Source organism: Fistularia commersonii, chromosome 7 (genome assembly GCF_037954325.1).
Source record: "Fistularia commersonii isolate RoL2024-O1a breed Wild chromosome 7, RoL_Fcom_v1.0, whole genome shotgun sequence".
Taxonomy (NCBI): domain Eukaryota; kingdom Metazoa; phylum Chordata; class Actinopteri; order Syngnathiformes; family Fistulariidae; genus Fistularia; species Fistularia commersonii.
Genome location: NC_141290.1, coordinates 2,630,001 through 2,650,919, shown reverse-complemented (window position 1 = coordinate 2,650,919; position 20,919 = coordinate 2,630,001). Strand labels below are relative to the sequence as shown.

General features: G+C 41.4%; 4 protein-coding genes across 5 annotated transcripts; all 4 read right to left on the bottom strand.

Annotated features, from left to right (window-relative positions):
* Positions 1–551: 551 nt before the first annotated feature.
* mpi (mannose phosphate isomerase) lies at positions 552–11,225 on the bottom strand. Its single transcript, XM_086149125.1, has 8 exons — positions 11,164–11,225; positions 9,829–9,956; positions 7,916–8,116; positions 7,694–7,835; positions 6,412–6,591; positions 4,871–5,044; positions 3,636–3,844; positions 552–3,556 (listed from the first exon to the last, which is right to left on the bottom strand). Exons 1-8 carry the CDS (start codon positions 11,177–11,179, stop codon positions 3,338–3,340), a joined length of 1,269 nt encoding a protein of 422 aa, XP_086005251.1. The 5' UTR covers positions 11,180–11,225; the 3' UTR covers positions 552–3,337.
* Positions 11,226–11,413: 188 nt separating this feature from the next.
* LOC147232338 (uncharacterized) lies at positions 11,414–13,964 on the bottom strand. Its single transcript, XM_086149126.1, has 2 exons — positions 13,622–13,964; positions 11,414–12,682 (listed from the first exon to the last, which is right to left on the bottom strand). The coding sequence occupies exons 1-2, from the start codon at positions 13,689–13,691 to the stop codon at positions 12,027–12,029; spliced, it is 726 nt and encodes a 241-aa protein (XP_086005252.1). The 5' UTR covers positions 13,692–13,964; the 3' UTR covers positions 11,414–12,026.
* Positions 13,965–13,970: 6 nt separating this feature from the next.
* LOC147232337 (uncharacterized) lies at positions 13,971–16,181 on the bottom strand. 2 transcript variants are annotated; one of them, XM_086149127.1, is made up of 3 exons: positions 15,895–16,181; positions 15,499–15,799; positions 13,971–15,261 (listed from the first exon to the last, which is right to left on the bottom strand). In XM_086149127.1, exons 2-3 carry the CDS (start codon positions 15,683–15,685, stop codon positions 14,744–14,746), a joined length of 705 nt encoding a protein of 234 aa, XP_086005253.1. In that variant the 5' UTR covers positions 15,686–15,799; positions 15,895–16,181; the 3' UTR covers positions 13,971–14,743. The 2 variants fall into 2 exon arrangements, with proteins under 2 accessions (XP_086005253.1, XP_086005254.1); XM_086149128.1 differs by lacking the exon at positions 15,895–16,181 and having other exon boundaries at positions 15,499–15,852.
* Positions 16,182–18,453: 2,272 nt separating this feature from the next.
* Positions 18,454–20,537, bottom strand: LOC147232336 (uncharacterized). The gene is made up of 3 exons (XM_086148753.1): positions 20,140–20,537; positions 20,023–20,068; positions 18,454–19,421 (listed from the first exon to the last, which is right to left on the bottom strand). The coding sequence occupies exons 2-3, from the start codon at positions 20,066–20,068 to the stop codon at positions 18,892–18,894; spliced, it is 576 nt and encodes a 191-aa protein (XP_086004879.1). The 5' UTR covers positions 20,140–20,537; the 3' UTR covers positions 18,454–18,891.
* Positions 20,538–20,919: the final 382 nt, after the last annotated feature.

Genomic DNA, 20,919 nt, shown 5'->3' with positions numbered 1-20,919 from the left:
GCAGTAAAGTCAAAGTCAGCTTTATTGTCAATTTCTCTGCATGTACTGGACATACAGAGGAATCCAACAGACGTTTTTCACATTCCCACAATGAAATTAACAAAAAATAATAATAAAGTTAAATTGAAGACCCTAAATTGATCAGAAGTGTAAATGAGAGAATGGTTGTATGTCTGCATGTGACTGAGAGGCTTTGGGTAGGTTTATACATACATATATAGATATATATATACACACTTTCTACCTTTTTCTACTGTCAGACTTCTGTTTTTATATCTGCTTAGTCATTTTAGAGCTCATTTTTGCAAAAGTCTTTGTGTCCAGGCAGGCGGAAAACCCCTTAAGATTGTCAGAATTGTGTTTATATTATGTAAACAATCACACTTTCAATCATGCAGAGAAAACTCATTGTTAGCGGTGGATTTCTCAACTCCTTAATATCGATATTGACTCTAAAATACCAGCATTATTTGATGTGGACGCTATCTAAAAATTCATATCTGTCATGTAACACTTTCATCGAGAACTACGATCAAGAGGTGGAGGCAGTGTGTAGTAACAGGCAGAGGTTTTATTCAACCATTTTTTACATCGCCATGTTCGCTGCAGGCCCATGCTACGTTCACAATCCTAACCATGCCTTTGCAAACAGATCACAAATTTGACAAAAAAAAAAACTGAAACTGTGCAAAATTATTTTGTGAAGAAAAAAAAAAAGAAGTGTCAAAATTAAAATGAAAAGTGTACCACAAAGTGAACATTGACTTGTACCTCGGCTGCTTCCAGGAAGTTGGTGAAAAGGAAAGCGGGGCCTTCGCAGAATCAGTAACCGACACAGAAGTTTGTGCTTCAGAATTCTAAAACTTAAGAAATAAATTAAATAAATGTGAGGATCTTAAAGTGAACATGTACATCAATACTCTTCTGCATTATATAACACTATCAGCAACGACAAACAATTAAAAAGGGGCAAGGGATTCCAGCATTACACATCAGGAAGTGGGGGAAAAGGTCTTCCTCCGGATATCATTCATTCGAGTCGGTCTATAAAGAGGCGTTCACGCAACAAAAGAGCTTTCATTCTATATATTCAGAAAATACGAGAAAAGTCATAACCAAGCCCGACCCTGAACGGAATCGGAGGTTTTATGACATTACGGGTAAAAAAAGTGGCGTCGCTGGCATGCTGGAGCCGAGAGGACGACAGAAAGGTCAACCTTGAAGGGACAATAATAAAGTACAAGTAAATCCCTGTGGAGGCCAGTAATGTAACAGTGATAGACAATTTTAACTCTCATTTTTAATCCACCTCAAAAATGTTAATGATGTTAAAAGCTAATGTTGGAGACTCATTCATAAGTAATAAGCTTCTGCATATCATTTTATATGTATATTAATCTTATATGTATACTTTTTTTTCATAATAAGCATTATGCCACTGTCTGGTTATTCATCTTTTAGCCGAGTAAAGAAAACAGTAACATTCAAAAAACTTAAACTGGTGCCAAAAATGTACTGTTATAATTATTTACAGTTTTGTGTAAGTTTGACCCTGAATGGCTGGTGACCGATCTGGGTAAAAAAAAAAAGCCTTCCTGTGTTTGTTTGTGTGTGTGTGTGTGTGTGTGTGTGTGTGTGTGTGTGTGTGTGTGTGTGTGTACCTTAAAGACACAATAGCAGCTTGATCACGGATGTTCAAAACTCTAGAATGTACTTCTTAAACATTAAAATGTTTTGTTCTTACATTGTTGGCTTCAGTTAGTTTCTTAATCCAGCTAAAATAAACAGGCAGTAAGGACATAAATTATCCAATTTTAAAAGAAATATGATTACAGCGCTTACATTATTGACATCTATATAAACCCTGAAATGCTATTGGTGCAGGGAATTGTTTGTCGGTACTCCCGGCTCTTCAATTATTTTCACTGTTGGAAAATAATGATCCTGCGAGTCATATCACCTGTGCCAATCAAATACGAGTATTTCCTAGTGACTCCGCCCCCAAGTCTGATCCTTCCCTGACATTTAAAAGTAATCGACTGATAAAAGTAAAGGAAGCCGGGCTTCCCTCAGTCCCGGCTCCTGTCATGCTACGTGCTGGTGAATCGCTATAAACAAAACATGTACCCTGCCATGACACTAGAAAACAGAATAATGCAGCATTTAGTTGTATGAAGAACCGAGCCGCCGACGCCACCAACGCTTTCGAACGCTTTCGAACGCTTTCGAACCAGCGGCGACGATGCAGTTCTATTGGGTCCACGTGCATTCCCTCGTGCTTCATGGGATCGGTCTATGGCGGCGGGCGACCTCCCCTCGCCCCCCTCGGACATGCGGTGAGAGGAAACCGCGAGCGGTATCGCTACGCTAAATCAAACATGCACGGATATCTCAAAGTGACAAAACATCAGACCAAGTCATTCGCCGCTAACACATGTATCAGCACGAAACCCTTCGGATCGATATCTAATACACTCCTGATATCAGATCTGAACAGCTTGTTGCGTCAGAGTTTCCTGACCGGAAGGTAGGAAGTAACGGATTGACACAACTGACGTTGACGTTGCATTATTTCTTTAAGGTGCTTTGTCAACATGACAAAAAAATAAAAAATAAAAAAAAACAAACGTCAATTGCCGATGTTTGCGCACAGTAACATCTGAAAGTTGACATTGTGGTTGTTTTGTCGGATAATGATAACAGTGGCGGACATCGGTGTTATACATGCAGCAGATGTTACAGTCGGTTTATCAACAGAGGTTTGTTTTTTTAAAGGGTTGGGTTCTAAATTAAAAGAAAAAAAAAAAAAAACAACCCTGTTTTTATCCAAAATGACCCGTCCCTGTTGTTAGTAATGCCCCCATTCGAGGATAATCGAGGATTTTTTTTTTTTAAATATTGAAGCCTGATACTAAGAACGCAGTTCCTGTCGACCGCGGCCTCCACGTCTTTGCACTCAGCGGACAAATGTGGGATCAGGTGTGGTTATTGCCGTATCCGGGTGGTGTTGATAAGAAACAGTATATAAACCTGAGGTCCAGAGTTCATTATCAATACGACTGTTTCCCGTCGTCTCATGAAATGACAGCGCCCGACTGGCGACAATTTGGAAAGTGCACGGCTACAGGTAGGAGCTAACTTTAGTACGGCAGGCGTCGGGGGAGGGAGGGTTACAGACGAAGGTCAGCGGTTGGTGTCCGAAAGCCACTTTCCATACTACCTTCTACAAAGTGCATGGTGAATCACCAACCTCTGTCCGCCAACGAGAGGAGAGTAACAGGTAGTATGGGCTTTCACACACACACACACACAAACACACACACACACGTGCGCATGCCTAGAGGAGGCAGCTGGCTCGGAACATGCGCATCCCCGACTGCGAAGTGACGTGCAAGAGCACGCTCTCGTTGGCTGAGATGAACAGGACGGTGCCGCGGCCCAGGGCCATGTCGGAGAGCGCGGCGGCGCACGTCGCCACGGCGTCGCCCTCGATGACCAGCAGGATGCTGGCGCTGTCCACCGGCGCCACGGTGTACTCCTTCATCGAGGCCGGGACCTGCGGGGAAATACGGCTCTCTTCAATTTTCAATCCGTCGCACTAAGAAGACACGGGAGGTCCGTCCAGCTCGGCTCACCTGTATCCTCATGACGGTGAAGTCCGGCACCGGGGGGTCGTACAGGGACACGCAGGGGTCCAGAGGGTCTTGGACACACGGGAAAATCTTGGCACTGGCCGGAGCCGGGCTGTAGTTCAACATCTCGCACAGCGTCCCGACGTCGATGTACTTGGGCGTCAGGCCGGCCCTTACGGTGTTGTCGGAGCACGCCATGCACTCGATGCAATCTGAGAGAGGCGGACCGGTCGCGTGAGGAGATGAGAATATCTTTCCCATGAACGACGACGCCTCGCTTAGCCGCTAATTTCAAACATCGCATTGTTAAGTATTTTTTTAATGAAGCGGTGACGAGCTGTCATGGGAGGCAGGTGATGCTTTGCCTCACCTCTTAGCATGAAAAATTTAAAAACAGCTATAAAGATAACCTAAAATGAATAATATTTGTCCACTGAACTGTGTTTTAAATGTATTTTCTTCGTGATAACAATCATTTTCATCATTTAAAAAAAACGCAAAATCCAGGCATTTCCCTGATCTAATACACGGTAGCAATGCGAGGTGAGGCAGCGGCAAGCCGAGCCTCACCTCTGCATGTGCGGTCCCTATCAAACTGGGCCGCGTGGCGCTGCTCGTTTGTGTTTCACAGCATGTCAGCGATATAATGTTTGTAGAAAGATTTGTCATATTATTAGAAACACCAAGACCTTCAACACCCAGTGCGATGTCTTTCATGAACGTGAGCGACAGATTTATTGTCATGGCTCAGATAAACCGTAAAGAACAGTCACGAGGTGAGGCGGCCGTTATTGCGCCGCACCTGAAGGGGGCGCACGTGATATGGCGGGTGTATGTATCTACCTTTCAGCGATATAGAATAATAAATCAAAAATAAGGAGGATTTTTACAACACAGTATCTGAGCTTTTTGTGGAGAAGGACGGGTATTTGGACTTCATATACAAATAAGGTAAGACCGCAACTGGTTCTCAGTTTTGGTTCAAGTGAATTATTTTCTTTTTTTTTCTGGTTCTCCCCCTGATCATTAACCTGTAATGAATTTAATTAAATCACCAGAATTACTTTTTTTTTACAAAAATAACTCAAAAAAGGAGTCCGCTATCTGTGTGCTAACTCTCACCCATGCGGAGATTTTGAGATTTTGGAATAATCAAACTACTCTCGGCGTACTTTACGTTCCTAAACCGGGTCCACGGTTCTTCGCGCTCGTCCGGCGGGAGGGCGAACCGAACTGACCTCCGTGCAGGTAGGCGTGAGGCTCGTTGGCCCCGAGGAACATGGCCTGGTCCGGGTCCAGGGCCACGTGGTTGAGGAAGTAGATGGAGAAGCAGCCGATGTCCCCGGGGTACTGGGAGTGGAGGCGGAGCAGCAGGTCGCCGTTGCTGCCGGATGTGTCCTTCCCTGCCGCTCCTAAAACACACGTGGATCCACCCAGATGATGATGTTTTTATTTTTCCTCTTCCATGTTTCTGGTAAACTGCCCAAAATCCCAGCTCTTCTAAAAAGGTCTAAATGTTGACATCCATGCGTCGAGATTTTTTTTTCACGTCTTCTGACAACTCTATCGCCGACCTGTTTTGCATCTCTGTCCTTCTGACACGTTCCAGATGATAAACTTGGGCTGTTGAATGCAGGTAGCTGGTGCCTATTTTGACAAACCAGCAATAATTGTATACTTTGTATATAAATAATATTCATTCATTCATCAATCATCATGTATTCTGCTTATCCTGAGGCGCGAGAGGCAGGGTTCACCTTGGACTGGCCACATCCAGAGACATCCAAGCATTCACTCACTCATTCACACATCATTTGTGGACAAACAACCATTCGCAGGTCACGTAAAGACATGCGACAATATATTCTCTCATTCACACAAATGGGAAATTTGGAGTCTCTAGACCAGGGGCGCCCAACAGGTCGATCGCGATCTGCTGGTCGATCGCGGAGCCCTGCCTTTCAAAATAAACTCTTACTCTTAAATTAACTCTTAAATGACTCAACCACGAGTTGCAGAATACACTACAGTACAAGTAGTGTTGATAGATCGTGTGTCATTACAAATAGCTGTTAGCTTGTCATCCATCCCCACTGCGGCGTTGACATGCTTGATTGACATACAGTACGGCCAATCCGTAATAAGTATCCGTAATAAGTATTTTTGATCAATATTGCATTTAGAAACTCACTTTTTCCTCTTGTTTGATTTTGTATAGATGATTACGTACAAATAATGTCGGTCACAAATAATGTGATCATTAATGATTTTAAAGTTTGAATAAAATGCACAAAAATTTTAATATTGAAATTGCATTTTGTTCAGTTTACATGATACTGAGGTGCATCTATGCTGCTTCACATGTCATGCCCAAACTCTGCTGTCTTTCTTATCCTTGACGGTCCCAGCCCGCACGCATCTTGCCTATTTATTTTATTCTTGTCATTGCTATTATCACTATTTATATTGACATTTAGTTCTGGTTGTATATTTTTCACCCCTACTGCTCCTTTACATTGTCCATTATTATCCCTGATGTTGTTGTCGCTGCTGTCTTTTTATTCTTGGATGTCTTACTATATTCTGTCTCGATTTTTATTCATTTAACTTTTTAATTTTTTGACAGAATGACCGTTACACTGCAGTGACATCAGAACACCCCAAATCCGGCGGCCCCCCGGCTCCAGTGTGATCCCTTTCAGATTACATTTGCACATCCAGCAACTCCGTCTCAGCCGAGGCGCTAAAATATCAAATATCTATAACGGCGTTCGCTCACCTTCCTCGGTCACTCTCTTGACCAGCATGTTCAGCTGATCCACAAACACCTTCTTCTCACAGTTCATCATCCGGGTGAAGCACTTCTTCAGCGCCTGCCGGGTCCGCGCTGCGTCTCCGGCGCTGCACCGAAGCTCCTCCGCTGCCTCGTTGCCCACCAGGGCGCGGAACTCGGGCACGGCTGGAGGACGCAAACATTAATCTGACCATCTGATGACCAAAGTTTCGCAGCAAATCAGTCCAGTGATGTCATGACTTACCTGTTTAATTGGTTCTCTGACTGAGCTCGTGACTCAATTTGCTCGTAAAATAAATTAAAGTTCCCCATTAAAATGGATCGAAACGCTACTGATGCGTTCCAGCCCGCTGGTTTTGTTTGGCGGTTTCAAATAAGAAAAATAACAGTGAGTAAAAAAAAAAATAACACTACAAAATAAAATAGAATGAAAGAAAATAAACTGGTTCTCTATCTTGAAGATCGGACAAAGATGCTGGCGGTGGTGGGGCATAAGGGTCGAGGAGGTTGAAGGTTTTTCACTTAATGCTCTATCGCTTAACTTCACTTACTGGCTACCCACCTAATGCTACCGCCTGTTGTCGAAATCTTCTCGTCGTGGCAACTGGACTTGAATTTCTTCATTTGATTTCGACAAGAATTCCCCATGACCTGGACGACTGAGAACCTCCACAGACATGCTACATGTGTTGCTAAATGTAACACGCACACTTTGCGACAAAGTTGCTAAACTTCATTTCATGACAGAGTGACGTTGCTCCTCTTTTTAAAAGCATCAAACCCTCCCCGACCGGCTTTCAATGATTCTTCCGACTCCTGGTCCGTCAACGTTCCTGCCGTCTCCTGCACCAAATCCTGCTCTCGGTCGTGGTATCTCACCGACAACAACTTCCCCATCTCTTCATGGACAAGTCAACACAAACCAATGCTTTTCACTGGGCTACCTGATAAGTCGAGGTTGCGCTGCGCGTTGTCCTACCAAACCTTTAAAAACTCGCGGACTGACCTATCTGTCACAACAATAGCACTTTCAACTTGCAAAATACATATTTTATTGCCTGTTTATATAGTGTATAGTTATTTTACTGCCTATCTGTATATTTTATATATATTGTCTATTTTATACAGTTTTATATTTGTATTATCCAGGACTACAGATGGAAATTAGCTATGAGCTATAATCTGGTACAAACATCTCTGCCTCTGTGCTTAATGTGTTTGTACACTGTCCTAATAAACTTCTAAACTAACAAACAAACAAACAAACCTTTGAGGAACCCCAGGATCTGGTCCACTGGTCTGAAGCCACACAGGCCCTGGAAGCGGGTGAGAGCGATGGCCATCTCGGGCTTGTGGTTGCTGTCGGGATAATGCTCCGGGAACTGAGCGTGGAGCTGAGCTGCTAACTCCTGACCGCAAGAAGGGCAGAGGAGCAGGGGTGGGGTTACTCGGCCTCAGACATGTGTGTGTGTGTGTGTGTGTGACTCACTCTGTTCGGATGAGCCTGTATGGACAAAGCTGTGTTTACAGACAGCACTTTAAACAGGAATGGCAGCTGGCCCTGGAAGCTGTCTTTGACCTTTGACCCCAGGCAGGCGGGGAAGTGGGCGATCCACTGGCCCAGCGTGGTCTGAGCGATCCGGTTGTCCTTTATCCGGGCGTCTCCCTTGGGGTGGGCGCCCATCCACAGCTTTGGGAGGGAGAAGAGCAAGAAGAAAAACTTTTAGGGCTGATTTTTAGCAGCATCACATGTGGACAACTTTGTGTGAGCTGAACCATCTACACCTCAATGTGGCAAAGACGAAGGAACTTGTGGTGGACTTTAGATGGACCAAGGAGCCGGTGACCCCTGTTGTCAGTGGTTGATGACATTGTGGTTGAGTACAAGTATTCAGGACTGAGAAGACTGCGGTCAAATGTTCTGTGGCTATCTTCTGTGCTGTGGTGTCCTGGGGCAGCAGGCTGAGGATGGCGGACCCCGATAAACCGAACAGGCTGATTCGCAAGGCCAGTGATGTTGTGGGAGTGAAGCCGGACCCTCTGACGTCGGCGTCAGATCAGAGAATGCTTCACAAGGTGAAGGTCATCGTGGACGCTGTGACCAACTGACTCCACGTCATGCTGCTCAGGTACAGGAGTTCTTTCAGTTCAGGACTGATCCCGCCACGATGCACCAGCACCACCGAGCGCCAAAGGAAATCATTCCTGCCGGCAGCCATCAGACTGTAGGACTCCTCACTCTGAGTGTCAGACAGTCGGCGTCAGCCGGCTGTCGGTGGAGTCGACATGTGCAATAATTCTCCGTATATGAAATAGTTCCATGGTCTTCTGAGCAATAAATCTTTTACTGCACAACAAGCCCTATTTATACACCAAATGACTACATGTAATCATATACATATACTTGAAAATACACATGTGTATACATTACATATACTTAACATACCTTGGACCTTATTTTTATTTTTTTCTGTCAATCTTAACTGTTCTTTTAATGTTGTTTTTATACAGAGTTCTATTCTGATTCTTCCCCACTTGACTCTGTTGCAGGAGCTGCTTTAAAAAAAAAAAAACGATTTCCCCCTCGAGGATCCATAAAGTATTCTGATTCTCATTCTGATAGCAGAATGGAGGAGTGATTTAATGAATGCCCACCACGCCAAATATCACACATGGGGTATTGTTTAAAAAACAATTTGGATTGTTTCACCTCTTTGTGAGAGTAAACACAAGCAGCCGCGACAGGTCATGTGACCGGGGCTCGGGGGCGGGTGAAAATGTCACCGCTGCAATGAGCGCCACGGAGCGACCTCCACGACCTTCACGGCCTTCACGACTGAGACTGCGCGGCGGAGAAGCCGTGGCTAAATAAAGAAAAAGGCACGGGGGCTTTGTGGACATGTTTCGCAAGATCCACTTTATCTTGCAGTTACAAAACTTTATCTCAACCAAGGCACCCAGAACCATTTATACATATTTTCACAGGTGGCAGAACAATAATATTCACTGATATTCGCCTTATTTTTCCAGTTTATATCATACATATAAGGACTGGCATTCCCTGCCATATTTTTTCTGTACCGTCTGATTTTAACTTCATTCCTTTTCAAATCTCAAGACATTTCCCGGTGTATTGGATTAAATGTTCCTGATGATTAAAAAATATATCAATAAGTAAATCTTACAGGTGATTGAGTCGTGATGTTGAGTGAATTATCCGCCTGAAGACGCCATTTACTTTATTTTCAAAGCATCATCCAGTAATTCTAATCATTTTCAACATCCTTCATTTGAATCCACGCCTTTCTCTTCACATTGACTCATCGACATCGTTCACGTTTTCAGGTTTGAAACTTTTTTTTTTTTTTAATTTTATTTTACAGACTTTTCCAGGCTTTTCACCTCTGCGTAAGGTTTGCCCTCCTGCACGGCGGCCAGCGGGTCTCCCCCGACCACCAGCTTGGCCACCTCGCTGCTCAGCCCCGGCTTCCCCCACGCATAGTTCTGCACGGCACAGCTCAGGGGAAACACTAGAAAAAAAGGGGGCAATAATTAGAATTTTTAAACATTTTTTCTTTTATATTTACATGTGTATAAATATATGAAATCTAGGGACAGCTGGGATAGGCTCCAGCATCCCTGCGAACCAAAGTGCAGAATGAGTGGTAGAGTAGATAATAAATAAATGAATCAATTTGTATTCATATTAAATACTTTTTAAATTTGATGGAACCCCACTTGAGTATGCAAAAGGAACCTTGTTTTGTAACTTTCATAGTGGTTATCTATATATTCATTGGATACTGTATTGCGGAAACATTTTAAAAATGGGACAAGATGACCTGAAACCCGGAACGTTAAACATTATAAGCAAAATCTGTGTTCATATAATAAGACACTGGCTTGAAATTTGAACGGAATAATGCCGCAGGAGGTTCCCAAGTGAAATATCAGCCACAAAAAATTTAATTTAAATAGCATATTAAAGGTAAATTAAAAAAACAAAAACAAAAAAAAAACTGTTTTTATTTTTTATTTTCTTACAAAACATTCAGTGAAGTGTATTTTAATCAGTGATGCATTTATAATAAAGCACGTAATGTGAGATGACTTGATAGTACTTTATTGATCCGCACAGGGTAAATTATTTTGTCACAGCAGCGGAACAATGACAATATCAATAAATATGAATATAAACGTAAATGAGAGACAATTCTGTCTGGCTAGAGTGAGGTTATTCTCCATGGTAGTTTATTTTTATTACCATTATAATTATTATTTCACAGAAGAGAAGCAGGTGTGCCGGCTGACACGTACCGCAAGCTGGTTCGGCGATGCGTTCAGGGCAAAGAGTTAATTTGAGTAAAATAACAGCTCCTCGCTTCTTCGTGTAAATAAAAATATATACATTTGAAAAAGAAAATAAAGACAATCATTTATAAGACGAGTGCCAAGCTAACTCCAGCTGTAATTTTATTTATTATGCTAATATGACCGGCGTTGCCCCCTAGCAAGGAAACACCGCCGCCGTCGTTCTCCGTTAGCGGCGATGCTAGGCTAGCGGGAAGCTAGCGGCGGGTCCGTTATTGTTTTTTATCCCAGTTCTCCGTTACCGGGCCGGGCGAAAAGCACAGCCCGGTGGCGGCGGCGGCATCGTTACGTCGGCCGGGAAAGACACTTATCGTCGGCAGGAGAGACGAAATATAAGAAGAGAAGAGGCAAAGAAATGTCGCTCACCTTTCACTTCCTCCATGGCTGCGACGTTCCTGATGTCGGGCGGCCGCTGACGTCACGGCCCCGGCACTTGAACGCCACACGGGGGAAATACCTCCATATTGATACAAATATATATATCATTTGAATATTTTGCACCATAAAAATAATTTGTTTGGTAAAATAGGTGTAATTTGCAAAGATGCTACTTTCTAAAGCTATTGTGAAACCTATTTGTTGCCCATTCTAATCCATAATGATGTTGTTGGTCTCCCTGCTGTCATTCATTCATGGATGTCTTTGCTGTTTTCTGTCTTCTATTTATTATATTTAAATTCATATTTATTTTTTGACACTTTAACTGTTACGCTGCTGTGACAAAATGAAGATCAAAAAAGTTTATCTTAGCTTATCTATGCAGCCATCTTGAGCTGTGAAATATAAAAAATTTTTAAAAAACTTGAGATCATTTGAAAATCAATGCATTTGTTGGATTTACTTCGATCATATTTCAATCATACAGCGTGGAATGAAACATGTCCGGTCAAGATGGAATAAATTCCTCAGTAACTTACATTTCAATTACAGTTATATCCTGAATGAAAATGGCTTTTGGATTAATAATAATGGATAGAATTGTATCAAGTACTCAACAATTGTCGTTTTGTAATGCTTCAAGATTTTAGAGAAGAACCCGATTGGGTTATTTTTCTTTTTCTCTCCCCCAAAAAGAACAAACTTGAAAATGGTTACTGCAAAATTACAATCGCCAGCTGTGAAGGGTTGGAGGGCTGACAAATCTGTTGATCCATCTTTATTTATATTCCCTTAATTTCTGAAGGAAAATGGCTTATTTTGGAACCAGCAGGTCATGCCTTTTTCCTCTGTCACGTTTGCTGCTCTTCCTCCACTTGACCTTCTGTGACCTTAACCACCTGTTTGAAGCGCTGCCAGAGAGGCTGCTGCTGCGCAGGAGTCTGACAGCTGGCTGTGGTCGCGGCTTGTGTTCTAATGATGTTCAGCGTGAACATGTGCCGTTTTATCAACGCCGGTGCAGGTTGAAGGACGTTGTACAGCGTCTGCAGAGCCCGCACATCCTCCAAAGCGTCATGGGCCTTGTAGCTCATACCCAGCAGTTCCTTCACCAGGTTTTCCTGTCTGAAGCTCTGGATGCAACGGTCCTTCAGCATCTCCCTGGCCAAGGGCAGCGTGTCGACGAAGCCCGTCACCGCGGCCTCGAACTTGTCTCTGAGCTCCAGCGCGTCCAGATCTCGCGCCAGGAGTCGGCAGTCGAAGCGACGGACGTTGTGGCCCACAAGGAGCGGACGACCGAGCATTTCAAGGAAAGCGACGAAGGACACCAGGACTTCTCGGAGAGAGTTAGTGAGGACAGGTCGATGTCGAAGGTATAGCCTCTGTCTGTGGACCCTGAAGCCGGTGACTTTGGCGGCTCCTCGCTGCATTCGACCCCGAGGGATGATGTAGAGGTTGAGGGAGTGACCTCCGCTGACTGCGGCCAGTTGGATGATCTCACACTGCTGGCCTGAGGATGCCAAACATTTCTCAATGCAGCTGATACTTGTCAGCAATTACTTCCAAAAGAGCTCCAAAAATGTACGAGTCCATGTTTCAATACACTGTCTATTTAAAATGTAATATTATATTGGATCATTGATATGCTATGTTGCATGCATAATTTGTTTGTCTTCATTCAGATACTGACATGTCGAACTGTCCTTTCTGTGGTGCTTCTCTGGCTTTTTTTTGGCTAACTGTTTACTGGAAAATAAAGAGTTACATGAAGCAAAGAATCAGCCAGTAATTATCTTTAGTAGAAAAAATTTTAAAATAGCTATAACAAAACTAATAATAATACAAACTCACCCACACACTTGTGTACCTCTTTGTAATTTGAACTGTTTTACCATTACATACTCTTGTGTATGCTTTCAATGTGCCTTCTTTTTCCTTGTGCTTACCCAGCATGGCTGCAGGGTCCATCAACAAATTTAAAATATTTAATAAGAAATAAATATTATAAAATTCCCTCAGGTGGGAGAAAAGGGTTTCTAAAAGCTGATTAACTTGGTAATCTTGGTAAACTTCTTACATGTTTTCCTTTCTATTCTCTGAGTACTTTTGACATATTTGATAAGAATGTCTATGTCTATATTTTACATTTTATCAAATTAATAACACGGAGGGAATTAGAAATGTAGCATATCATAATTTTAAGAGACCTCGCAGCTACAGCAATAATAACGAGGGATGGAATTCGCGCGAGAACTCTAACTCTCGCGATGAGAGTTCGAAGGCCAATCACGTGATTTGAAAGTTATAAAGTTTTGGGGGGGGGGGTGCTTTTTATTCTTTTATCCACCATTTACTCCTCAAAAAAAGGACTCAGAGTAAAACGGCTGAATAAAAACGAAGACTGTCACAAAACGTCTACATTTAGAAACGTCAGGGATACGAATCTTACCAAGTCCGGTTGTTTCTAAATCGAAGAAAACCAGCGAGAGCGAGCGGTCCGCCTCCTTCGACGTCAACATGACGGCCGCGACTCACGGACCGGAGGTAGCCCAATACCTGACAGTTTCTTTTTCCACTCAGGTATGCTTTAAAAAATAAAACAGACGATAAACTTCGATAATTCCAGGCACCCGGAAAATTCCCTCCCTCATTTTGAACAGCTGTGAAACATTTCATTTCTTCTTCTTTCCGCAAGCGACGAAATCCTGGTCACGATGGCGTCATCTGCTGGTGAAACAGTGGTACTGCATCTAATCGGATCACCGTCAGCGAATAGGCTAATAATAATAATGATAATAATAATAATAATAATAATAATAATAAACAGATAAGGTTTTATGAAATAATTATCTCGGGAGTTTTAGGATAATTTAAATTCACATTGAAATCATCATTACATTCTTTATGCACTGTCACTTCTGTGTAACCGCTTCGAGAATATTCTAAGGTGCTTTGGAAACAAGTATTTTATGTAAAATAATGTTCCTTATGATTCTTATGCTTTGAAATTATTAAATTTAAGTATGGAAACTTAAAGGGCTCTGATAAAGGATTGACTACCTGTCTTGGAGTGCCTTCTAGTGGCACGTCTCTCCAAAACAACATGTAAACCCATTTCTGAGATCATAAAATTAAAATGTGTCAGAAAGTGTTTTTTTTTTTTTTTTTTTTAAATGGGGACAAGAAAAACCTGTTGAAACGATTTAAAAAGATTCTTATTTGTTGGGTATACATCTTGTTTTTTTCTAATGCAAATAAGAATTTCTAATAAAAAGTCCACCATATTTTTGAAAGATCCCCTTTACTCGAATTCCTTGTTGGCCATTTTTCTTTTATTTTTTATTTCATTTTTTTATTTATTGTCCTTCCGGCACACAGCATGACATTTAGCTGCGATGTAACAAATATTTAGGCATATTCTTCTATATTTCATTCTAATTGGCAATTAACGTTTGAATGTTTGGAATTTCCCCCCAGTTTTCTAACTTGTAATCATTTGTTTTTGTCACGAACTTCTTTCAGGTCATTTTACACCAGACGTGGAAGGCGGCTGCACGCAGACTGCTAGAGGTCACACGTGACACGCTACCAGGTCGTCTCTGGTAGGCCTCCAGCTGTTGCAAAGTTTCTGCAGAATTCTGGCGTCCTCTATGGCGTTGTGGGCGTCGTAGCTCTCATCCAGGAATTTCTTGACCAATTTCTCCTGGCGGTAACTCTTTAGTTCCGGGTACAGCCTCTTGGCCAGCAGCATGGTATCGACGTAGGCCGTCACCTTGGTTCTGAAAGGGTCCTGGAGGGAGCAGCTTTCCAGCGCTCTCTCCAGCGACGGCTTGTCGAAGCGTTTCGCGTTGTGAGCCGCCAGCCAGACGTCGGCAGGGATGGCGTCCAGGAAGTCGATCAGACCCTGCAGAGCCTCGTGCAGCGTCACGGTCTCCACCGGTTTCCCGCGGTGACACAACTTCCCGTCCACCACGGTGAAATGGTTGACCTGACTGGCCTTGGGCTTGATGGGACGGTGTGGGAGGACGAAGGCGTTGAAGGTTCTCTTGCCGTGCACGGCCGACACCTGGATGATCTCGCGGTCTTTTTCTGAGGGTAGCGAGTGGAGAATGATGGAGATTTTTCCACATTAGTGATTTAAAGCAAAAAAAAAAAGCTCAGTGAAGGCCTATCTCCGCAGGTGTTTCGTCTTTTTTAACTCGGCGTGGGATAATAAACCTCTGTTTTTTATTTTGGCCCCTCACAGCTTATTTGTTATTCAGAGACATTAAATACATGCTTTGAACAACAAATTGCAATGACCGCGTTTCAACGGCGGTCACTTACCTAATCCGGTCGTCTCCAAGTCGAAATAAACCAAGACCTCAGACATAGTCGGGGTCTCAGCTTGTCCATCCAACTTTAGTTGGGCCATTTGGTTAGCGATCTCCTCGCTTGTATCATCTTCTTTCTCACGATCCTGGTCACTGTGCACATGATGTTCCAGGTTTTTTGAACCCGAAGGCTGGTCCATTCTGTCCAGTCCTGTGCCCTAAGAGACCTGGCTGGCTGTCGTCAGAATCTTCTCCACCGTCGCCCGGTCGGAAGGTTAGGCTTCTGGTTGGGAAATTGCTGAACTAAGAAGACGCTAGTGAAAAACAGATGGTTATGAACAGGATAACATATGTAATCACACCCAGATGAGCAGTCATCGAAACAAGTACGTGCAGGAAGTAGACTCACTCGGGAGGGGCTCTTGAAGTAAACTGGAATTTCTGGATAAGACTAATGTGCAACGACACCCCCTCAGATGGCCAAGAACCAAGACAGCTGAATCATGATAGCAGAGAATGCTGAGAGATGGCGTGCAGGGGTCGGAGTGTTTCTCTGCCAGGCGTCCGGGGAGCGCGTCCTGTCGGACGGCTGGTCCAGATCCTTTTCTTCCCATCGCCCGCTAGTGATCCGCCTCGTGGTCTTCCTTGGATTTAAAATTTGCAATCATTTGCTGGCAGTTACACCAGGCTTTAGTTGATGATCATATTTGACACTTGTGGGCCATGATAGTTACAGGGAGATCTGGGGAATAAAAAAAGAGTGCGTTAATATTTCAATAAACTATTCAAAAAGTAATGTCACATTGGATAATCGCTGAATAATTTCTGTCTTCATTCAGATACTGACTGGTAGAAATGTTAATATTAGGTCTTCACAATTCCTTTCTGACTCCGGGTGTGGTTCTTTTTTTTTTTTTTTTTTTTTTTTTTTTTTGGTAAGCTGAGTTTTTACGAAAATAAAGAGATACATGGAAACAAAGAACCAGCAAGAATTACATTTAATGAAAAAAAAAAAAAAAAGATTTGTAATAACAAAAATAACCATAAATATATATTAAACTAAAAAACCGTACTATTCCTAATTTGACTTTTATATTGACATACTATTTATTCTGTACATATATTTTTGATATAAGATAAGATAAGATAAGATAAGATAAGAACAACTTTATTAATCCCGAAGGAAATTGTTGTGCCAGAGTTACAGAAAATATAACAGTAATAGATAATAAAAAGAAAAAGGCAGAATTAGAAATAAAAATAAACTATAAACTATAAAGTGTCCATGTCCTGCATGGCTGCAGGGTCTGAGAAATACATATCTTTGAAGAATCCTTCAGGTTAGCATAGACAAAAGGTTTCTAAAAGCTGATTAGCCTTGTTATATATATTCATATATATAATATTGTAGTGATTTAGTCAGGGAAACACGCAGGTGATGGTAAAAAAGTCTGTTTAATAGGCAAAAACTGTTTGCCACATCCACGCCACACGAGCCTGCAATATAACTGACTGTAAACAAAAAAGGTAAACAAAAATAAAAAAACAGAATTCACTGCACTCCAAACCACACCCACAAAATTCCCATTAACACATTCCCATTGTGACTCGCTACAATATGGTTTTCAGCAGTTCTACCTCGTTTTTCTTTCTATTCTCTATTTTTTGTCACCGATTTTTGATATGAATGTCTCGCACTCGGAATACTTTGATCCAGAGGGGGGACTCTTGCACTTGCACCTTCACTTTTTCTTGGTTTTCACCTTAACCTCATCATAACTTGTTGTTTGTGATATATAATTTATAATTTTTTTGTACTATTTCAACCCTCCGTATGTGTGAAATATATGACAGAATAGACAATAAAGTTGACTGTAGAATAGACGCGTTATCCTCGCGGTCAAGATTTTACCTTAATTTTGCTAAGTATAGATCAAATAGCGCGTAAGGAATCAGAAATATACCAATTCTCAATTCTTATAAACTCTTATAAACAAAAATGAAGGATGAAAGTATGCTAGTTATTGTTGACTGGCGATTTGCTCCACGAAAAAAACAAAACAAAACAAAGCGATTCAAGAGAACGAAGAAACGTCACAAACTCTTAGAGAATTTCAGTATGTAAACCCATCTGGAAGATAATAAAATTAAAATGTGACAGAATCTGGAATGTGTTGCGTTAAAAAAAAAAGAAAGAGAAAAAAGAGAAAAAACACATTTTCAGGATTAAAAAAGAATTTTATTGTTTGAACATTAGCTCACTTTGTATGGTGATGACAAAATCATTTTCAAATTAAAAAAAGCACGCAAAGTTTTTTTTTGCTGATTATTGCTGTTTTTTTTTTTGTTTTTTTTTTTAAATTTGTTAATTTGTTTTCCTGTCTTTTGGATTTGAGGTGAACAACCGAAGCGCCAAACAACGGTTCACCCTCTCGTTCCTTCATCTGATTAAATCTCCGATGAACGGCGGGAGGAACTTCGGAAAAAACCCATGTGTTTTTTCAATTTATTAATTCCTCATGTTTCGTTTTTCCACTTTCAAATGCAGTAACAAATTTCTTAAAAAACATTGACATTTCCCCTTTATTTTTGAATGAGTCCTCATCACATCAGACCCTTTTTAGGAGATTGCCCTATATTTTGTCGTCATATTTTGTAATTATAAAATCATTTCACAATAACTAGTCTTTCTTCCTGTTTTTTATTTATTTGTTTTTTTATTTTTAGGGGTAAAGTGGTGTATCTTCCCCTAACGTGACCTCCGCTCACTTCCTTTCGCCACAAAACGTGTTCTCTGGCAACGTCTTTCTGAATAATAAGCTGAATTCCTGCATTTATGAAGGAGATTTTATTCAAATTGCTGACTAACGTTTATTTTCTAACTTGTCATTTTTTTTTTTAAATTTATTTCAGGTTATTTTACACGCCTGGCACGTCTCGCCATAACAACATGTAAATCCATTTCTGATATCATAAAATTAAAACGTGTCCGAATGTGTTTTTTTTTTTTTTTTTTTTTAAATGGGGACAAGAAAAACTGTTGAAAGGATTTAAAAAGATTTTTATTTGTTGGGTATACATCTTGTTTTTTCTAATGCAAATGAGAGTTTCTAATAAAAAGTCCACCATATTTTTGAAAGATCCCCTTTACTCGAATTCCTTGTCGGCCATTTTTCTTTTATTTTTTTATTTCATTTTTTTAATTTATTTTCCTTCCGGCACACAGCATGACATTTAGCTGCGTTGTAACAAATATTTAGGCAAATTCTCCTATATTTCATTTTAATTGGCAATTAACGTTTGATTGTTTGGAATTTCCCCCCAATTTCTCAATTTTCACTTTTTTGTCACTAACTTCTTTCAGGTCATTTTACACCAGACGTGGAAGGCGGCTGCACGCAGACTGCTAGAGGTCACACGCGCCACAACACGCTACCAGGTCGTCTCTGGTAGGCCTCCAGCTGTTGCAGAGTTTCTGCAGAATTCTGGCGTCCTCTATGGCGTTGTGGGCGTCGTAGCTCTCGTTCAGGAATAGCGCGACCAATTCCTCTTGGCGGTAACTCTCTAGTTGCGGGTACAGCCTCTTAGCCAGCAGCAAGGTGTCGACAAAACCCGTCACCTTGGTTCTGAAAGGGTCCTGCAGGGAGCAGCTTTCCAGCGCTCTCTCCAGCACCGGCTTGTCGAAGGACTTGGCGTTGTGAGCCGCCAGCCAGACGTCGCGGGGGATGGCGTCCAGGAAGTCGATCAGACCCTGCAGAGCCCCGTACAGCGTCACGGTCTCCACCGGTTCCCCGCGGTGATACAACCACCCGTTCATCACGGTGAAATGGTTGACCCGACTGGCGCTGGGCGTGATGGGACAGCGTGGGAGGACAAAGGCGTTGAAGGTTCTCCTGCCGTACACGGCCGACACCTGGATGATCTCGCAGTCGTCATCTGACGGCGGCGAGAAGGAGAACGGCTTATTTCCGATTGGTGATGATAATCAAAAAAGTTAGCGATACATGCAAAACATCAGATCTACAATTTCCTGTAAAAACAAATCTTTATCAACGAAAGCGTGTTATATTTTATTTATATAATTCTATGACGCATATGAATATGATATAAAAATTTTATCCTTTTTTTCCCCACTCTTATCACTTAAAATCCCCTGCATGATGAAGTTAAAAAAAAAAAAAAAAAAAAAAAACTAAATAAATAATTAAAAAAAAGCCCATATGGCCCATAACGGTCGGAAAGTAAAAAAAAAAAAAAATATTGCACAACCGTTATTACACATTAGTCTCAAGTGTTCAAACAAACCTTGCTTTCGATTTTATTTTCACAAATTAAAAAAAAGGCTGCAACATCAGTCTTTTAATAAGAATAAGAACAACTTTATTTATCCCGAAGGAAATTGTTGTGCCAGAGTTTCAAATAAAACGTAACAATAATAGATAATAGTAGGAAGGAGGGAGAATAAGAAATACAAATAAAATATAAATAAAATATAAAGTGTCAAAGTTATATTATAAAGTGAATGGCGCTCGCTTACCAAGTCCGGTCGTCTCCAAGTCGAAAAAAACCACGGCTTCAGCCATCTGTGAGTATATTAGAAAGTGAGTTTATAATAATGATAATAATGATGATAAAGAGAAGAAGCCGAGCTCACCGTCGTGGAATGATGGAGTTTCTGGATGGAGGATAAACACCCAGTGAGTCCCGCCTCCGCTAACTTCTTCTAGAGTTTCACTTTATCTTTCCGTCGAAGGAGGTTTGGTTTACTGAGAACAGAAACCGAGGAGAAGAGCGAGGCTGAGGGACACAAACACCCCCTGATCAGAGGAGGTCTGACTTTCCCGGCTGTTCTCTAGGTTTCATTCCGACAGTAGAATAAGCTTTTGTTTTGCTTCTTCCTGGAATTCAGCTGTTGCCAGAGCAACCAGCGCAGACTCACACACACACACACACACACAGTCTCTCTCTCTCTCTCTCTATCTGTATACTGTTGTGTTATATACTGCATATATAATTTTAAAATTCATAACTTTTACAATGTCCATTTCACACATACTATATATACAGTATATGTACACACACACACACACACATACAGTACAGATATATTTTACATGGCTTCCTCCTTCAAACAAACTATGTATATACATACACACTGTATATGTATACATATTTTCTGTGCAAAAACTACATATATATATATATATAGTACAGGGAGTGAAACCTTGGAAATGTATGTATTTATGTTAAATAAAAGTTTTATATACGTATGTATATACATATATGAAGAGAATATATTTCAATGAAAATTAAAATTAGATGATGTATATATATGTATATGTATACATATACAGTACATATATATATAGCTTCCTCCTTCAAATTCGCATTATACATATACATACATACTGTTTATATATATATATATAAAAGG

Coding starts and splice junctions, on each gene's coding strand:
- mpi (XM_086149125.1), bottom strand. Junction 8,117..9,828: donor AGGGCAAACCTTACGCAGAG/GTGAAAAGCCTG, acceptor TCCCTCCCAAAG/CTGTGGATGGGCGCCCACCC. Junction 6,592..7,693: donor GATCCTGGGGTTCCTCAAAG/GTTTGTTTGTTT, acceptor TGCGTCCTCCAG/CCGTGCCCGAGTTCCGCGCC.
- LOC147232338 (XM_086149126.1), bottom strand. CDS start 13,691: ATGTTGACGTCGAAGGAGGCGGACCGCTCGCTCTCGCTGGTTTTCTTC. Junction 12,683..13,621: donor TTTAGAAACAACCGGACTTG/GTAAGATTCGTA, acceptor TGGCATCCTCAG/GCCAGCAGTGTGAGATCATC.
- LOC147232337 (XM_086149127.1), bottom strand. CDS start 15,685: ATGGACCAGCCTTCGGGTTCAAAAAACCTGGAACATCATGTGCACAGT. Junction 15,262..15,498: donor CTTGGAGACGACCGGATTAG/GTAAGTGACCGC, acceptor CGCTACCCTCAG/AAAAAGACCGCGAGATCATC.
- LOC147232336 (XM_086148753.1), bottom strand. CDS start 20,068: ATGGCTGAAGCCGTGGTTTTTTTCGACTTGGAGACGACCGGACTTG. Junction 19,422..20,022: donor CTTGGAGACGACCGGACTTG/GTAAGCGAGCGC, acceptor CGCCGCCGTCAG/ATGACGACTGCGAGATCATC.